At 34.8% G+C, this 4,897-nt stretch overlaps 1 protein-coding gene across 2 annotated transcripts; it reads left to right on the top strand.

Moving 5' to 3' along the window:
- The first annotated feature begins 442 nt into the window (after positions 1 to 442).
- Positions 443 to 4,317, top strand: LOC121255638 (tocopherol O-methyltransferase, chloroplastic). 2 transcript variants are annotated; one of them, XM_041156055.1, is made up of 7 exons: positions 443 to 901; positions 1,330 to 1,499; positions 2,337 to 2,441; positions 2,611 to 2,814; positions 3,147 to 3,249; positions 3,640 to 3,780; positions 3,877 to 4,317. In XM_041156055.1, the coding sequence occupies exons 1-6, from the start codon at positions 556 to 558 to the stop codon at positions 3,741 to 3,743; spliced, it is 1,032 nt and encodes a 343-aa protein (XP_041011989.1). In that variant the 5' UTR covers positions 443 to 555; the 3' UTR covers positions 3,744 to 3,780; positions 3,877 to 4,317. The 2 variants fall into 2 exon arrangements, with proteins under 2 accessions (XP_041011989.1, XP_041011988.1); XM_041156054.1 differs by having other exon boundaries at positions 2,334 to 2,441.
- Positions 4,318 to 4,897: the final 580 nt, after the last annotated feature.

Genomic DNA, 4,897 nt, shown 5'->3' with positions numbered 1-4,897 from the left:
AATAAATTTTTATCTTTTTTTTTATTATCATTGTTATCAATAAGTAGATTAATATAAGGTGACTTTTGTTTGAAAGTAATTATTTAACAGAATTTTTAAAAACTAGAGATGATATAATAGAAAAATTATTTGTACAAATTTAAATAGATAAATATTGAATAAATATTTATAAAAAAAATTAATCTCATTTTAAAGAAGTATTAAAAAATTATTATCTTTTAAAAAAATTATATATTTTTTTTAAAAAATTCTATACATCAATTATTATTTATTATCTTATATCTCATATTTTATAAAAAATAATTTTATATTTTATATAAAAAATTATAAATATAAAATATGAAAGTAAATATAAAAAATGATAGTAAATACTAGCTGACTCATCTTTAAGAAAAAATATCCCTGCGAGATTTTTATTGGGATTGTAACTTGATAATTGATATCATTTTGGACGCAACACTGTGTACCACTTACTCACTCATCTCACTCTACTTCTTTCATCCAGCGCCTGAGGAAGCAGCGGAGGGAAGCCATTCAAATTTCTCAATTTCTTCCATGACTGCAGCATTTTCCCCCACGTGTCAACATCTTCTCACGTGCCGCCTGAAGCCTCAGCTCCAGTTCCTCCCTCCTCGTGCGCCCGCTTCAATGAGAAGGTTGACTTTTGCTCTGGCGTCGGCAACGGCACGTGGGGTCGAGGCAGACGCCAACGACGACGGGGTTGTGCTTAAGAAGGGCATAGCTGAGTTCTACGACGAGTCATCTGGAGTATGGGAGGACATCTGGGGCGACCACATGCACCATGGCTTCTATGACCCAGGTTCCACGGTTTCTGTTTCGGATCATCGGGGCGCCCAGATCCGTATGATCGAAGAGGCGCTCCGATTCTCCGGAATTTCGGGTCGGTTCCTCTCCCTCTCTCACTTCACTCCATCAACTACCTTTTTCTTGTTTATGAACGACACGATTGCTGAATGGAAAAACAAAAGAAACGATTATGAAAGCAATTAAATGCCTCTCATCCAAAAGGACTACGGTAGTAAATGTCGCACTGGTGTAAATGATGATGTGACATGATGCCAACTATCAGGGTGAAATTTCGAGAATTCGATTTTGGAGTGAATTTTTCTCTAAACTTTTTATTAGTAATTTCGGAAGTATAGTTTTTTCAATCGGATGTAAACTCTGCTATAAGAAGTTTAAAGGAATTCGTTTGAATTATAGCAGCACCTGAGTTGGGTAGTTCATATGTTTTTATTATCATGTGCTTGTGCTTGTGTTTGTGAATGAAAATGAGCTTTCAACATCTTTTGAATTTGCTTTCAGAGGAGGACCCAAAGAAAAGGCCTAAAAGCGTAGTTGATGTTGGCTGTGGGATTGGAGGAAGCTCCAGATACCTAGCTAGAAAATTTGGGGCCAAATGCCAAGGTATCACCCTTAGTCCTGTCCAGGCCCAAAGAGCTAATTCTCTTGCTGCTGCTCAAGGACTAGCCGACAAGGTAAATATGATTTTGGCTTTCAGCTTACCATATATTGGTAAAGGTGATTATCGAATACCTATTCCAAGGCTTGACATATTGATTCTTTGCCTTCTTTGCCAGCGATGCTACTTATCATCCCATTCCTTACATTTTATATATTTTAATATTATTTTTTATTTTATTTTATTCTTATTGAACTAATTGAATTGTTTTACTTATCACCCATACACCACATATTTGTTATAGGAAAAATGAAAAAAAAAAATTAAAATAAATGTGGTGCGGTGGGTTGGGATGATGAGTTGAATTATTCTTCTTTGCCTACTTACTATTGTCTGAAGTACCACTCCCTTGCCTGGGACAGGAATGTCTCCATGTTTTTTATTAACATTTGCTTTTAAGAATCAGTTTCCTAATATATTTCAGAAATTTTGTTACAGTCTAATTGATGGCTTTATGTTATAAATCAATTCCAATGGCAGCTTGGGAGGTTTTCAATTTTTAGAAACTTGGGGCTAGGTTTCGAATATGCATGCTGAAGTTATAACTAAATATTTTGAGCTTAATTTTTTTTTTCAAGCATGTTCATTTTTAATTAGAGCTTTCATCTGATTGACTGGAATATCTGCAAATGCCGAAAGGCGTTATGGATAAAAACTACTTATCTCGTCAATTGGTGGGCATTATGTAAAATTAGGTGATTCTCCATGTGGCTGTGCAAACCAAAGGTGTATTTTCTTTGTTATTGATGTAACCTATTTATCTCCATAGCATGATTACCTAAACATTTCTGTAACTGCAGACAAGAAGTGTTAGACATAACTTGTTGACTGTAATAATATCAACAATTAGCAGGTTTCCTTTCAAGTTGCGGATGCTTTGGATCAACCATTTCCTGATGGGCAATTTGACCTCGTGTGGTCCATGGAGAGTGGTGAACACATGCCTGATAAAGCAAAGGTTTCTCTCTCTCTCTCTCTCTTTCATCCCATTAAGCTCACTTCTTTTTAATGCCTGTAGGTTTGACTCTAAAAGCTGAAGATATTGATGCTTGAATTTTCATTTATACTGTATGTTGGATTATTGTCCTATAGAGATCTTAACTTCCTCTCCTCTCTGAAACTGGCAGTTTGTTAATGAGTTGGTTCGAGTTGCAGCCCCTGGAGGAACGATAATAATAGTAACATGGTGCCATAGGGATCTCGCTCCTTCTGAGGAATCCTTGCAGCCATGGGAGAAAGAGCTTCTGAACAAGATATGTAATTCTTATTATCTCCCAGCGTGGTGTTCTACTGCTGATTATGTCAAACTACTGCAGTCCCTTTCTCTCCAGGTAATTAATCTCTCCTGCCCTATTGGATGGAAAAAGAGCTTGAAACTCAAGTTTTAGCCCGAGAATTTGTCCACTCATTACCTCGAGGCAGATAAAAAACTGAGGAGAAAACAAACTGCTTTGAACTTAATATTTGAGCCCATTTTTACTTCTAAAAAACATGTCAAAGCCCTTTTTTTGATCGATGAAAGTTGCAAGTTAATGTGATCTTTGATAGTTTGTTTTAGTTTGCATCTTGTCCCCGTAAAAAACTTCAATTGTGTATATTGTAACAATAAGTTCCTTCGCCACCCAAAGGAAAAAATAAAATAAATTATTTACCACCATGGCAGGATATCAAGGCAGCAGATTGGTCTCAAAATGTTGCCCCATTTTGGCCAGCAGTGATACGGTCTGCATTGACATGGAAGGGCCTCACTTCAATGTTGCGAAGTGGTAAGTTTAGTAACAATCCTTGTGGCAATTATAATTCATTCCCTTTAAGTCTCTTGATATTTATTTATTTCTTTTGTTAGCGAGTTACACAAGTATCAGTCAATTTTAAATCCATCATCTCAGCCTCTATCAATTCTTATACGGAGAAAGTGCCATTTCAATGAAATCATTTCCTACACACTGAATCTGCCTGGAGTAAAATCTTCAGTAATTTTGTTTAAACTAGGATAGTCTTATTCTTAAACATTCTTAAACATTAAATCTTTACCTGCTCGAATATTTTGCTATATCTGTTCTACCTTCAGCAAAATGACTCCAATTGCTAAAGACGGCGCGTTAACTTTCACTAAACCCAAGTTCTTAGTTTGTGCCTAATTACGAGTGTATCAGGACTAAAAACCATAAAAGGAGCGTTGGCAATGCCTTTGATGATCGAAGGATATAAGAAGGATCTAATTAAATTTGCTATTATTACATGTCGAAAGCCGGAATAAGTCGCAAGAGGTGGCAATATGCACGAGAATGAATAAGGTTTGCCACTGATGATACAACCGATTCTTTTTTCGTGGTTATGAAGGTGTTTTCTGTTTGTCATTTTCTTCATACTGATATTTTTGTGGTGCACAGTGTACTAACTGCATTGGTTGCAGTCTTTGAGATAATTTCTGACTCAAGCTTGGGAAATGCATAAGAAGTTCGACCTGTATTCTTGATTCTAGGGACCCTGTTTATACTTTGAAGTTGCTTGTGATACAGTTCTTTAAAGCACATTCTCATGCCTCTCAAAAACTAGCATTTTTCGTTTTAAATAAGAGTTGCAGTGAGCTGTTGGGTCTAATATTGAATGAAAAGCCTTTGGGTTTATCATTTAATATTTTCAATTGAATGCTGGTGAAGAAAGGAGAGTCATGGCTCATGGGTGAGCTGGGAGCTTTAGGAAGGAATAGTTTTTAGAAGGTTCTGGCCTTCTGTTTTTTCATCCTTTCCTTTTTTTGGATTGGTTATATTTCAGTACAATTATCACCCAAACTTTATGGAAATACGTATAAAACGAAAAAATTACTCTCATTCACCATTGAAATGTTTAGTTTTAATCTTAAGAATATTCTCATGTATTTACACATATATCCATTCAAATTGATGCTATTTTCACAGAAGGGATAAATTGATACTGAAACTTGGAAATGGAGTTAAGACTTGCATGGATTCTTGCATGGATTCTAAGTCTTTTGGTTTAAATAAAAAGTGAATGGAAATTCATAGGAGAAATACAAAATTAACCTTTATTGCAAGTGTTGGCTAATGGGCCTAGTTTGGGTATTAAGGTATTCTCATGTATTTTATTATTACTTATTTTATTATTAGTGAGAATTCTTCACTACTATTCATTATTTTATTATTACTTTTCACTTATTTTTTACTACTATTCAATATTTTATCATTATTTTTTCACTACTATTTACAAAATATCTTAAAATACCTCACTATTCAAACACAACCTTAGTTGGAGTATTATTTTAATATTATTAAAAAAATGTGTTTCTCACGTGCAATGGACACATGGCAATTTTTTAAATCAAACTTGTAAATAAGTTGTATTCATCACATATTTAGGCCTTGTTTGGATGCTTATATGAGATGAGATAAG

This window comes from Juglans microcarpa x Juglans regia, chromosome 3D (assembly GCF_004785595.1).
Source record: "Juglans microcarpa x Juglans regia isolate MS1-56 chromosome 3D, Jm3101_v1.0, whole genome shotgun sequence".
Taxonomy (NCBI): domain Eukaryota; kingdom Viridiplantae; phylum Streptophyta; class Magnoliopsida; order Fagales; family Juglandaceae; genus Juglans; species Juglans microcarpa x Juglans regia.
This window is presented reverse-complemented; position numbering and strand designations above follow the sequence as displayed.

What these genes read in the sequence shown, in the direction of transcription:
- LOC121255638 (XM_041156054.1), top strand. Translation starts at nt 556, where the DNA reads ATGACTGCAGCATTTTCCCCCACGTGTCAACATCTTCTCACGTGCCGC. An exon ending in CCGATTCTCCGGAATTTCGG is followed by an intron (nt 902 to 1,329) that starts GTCGGTTCCTCT and finishes TGCTTTCAGAGG; the next exon opens with AGGACCCAAAGAAAAGGCCT. An exon ending in ACATGCCTGATAAAGCAAAG is followed by an intron (nt 2,442 to 2,610) that starts GTTTCTCTCTCT and finishes TGAAACTGGCAG; the next exon opens with TTTGTTAATGAGTTGGTTCG.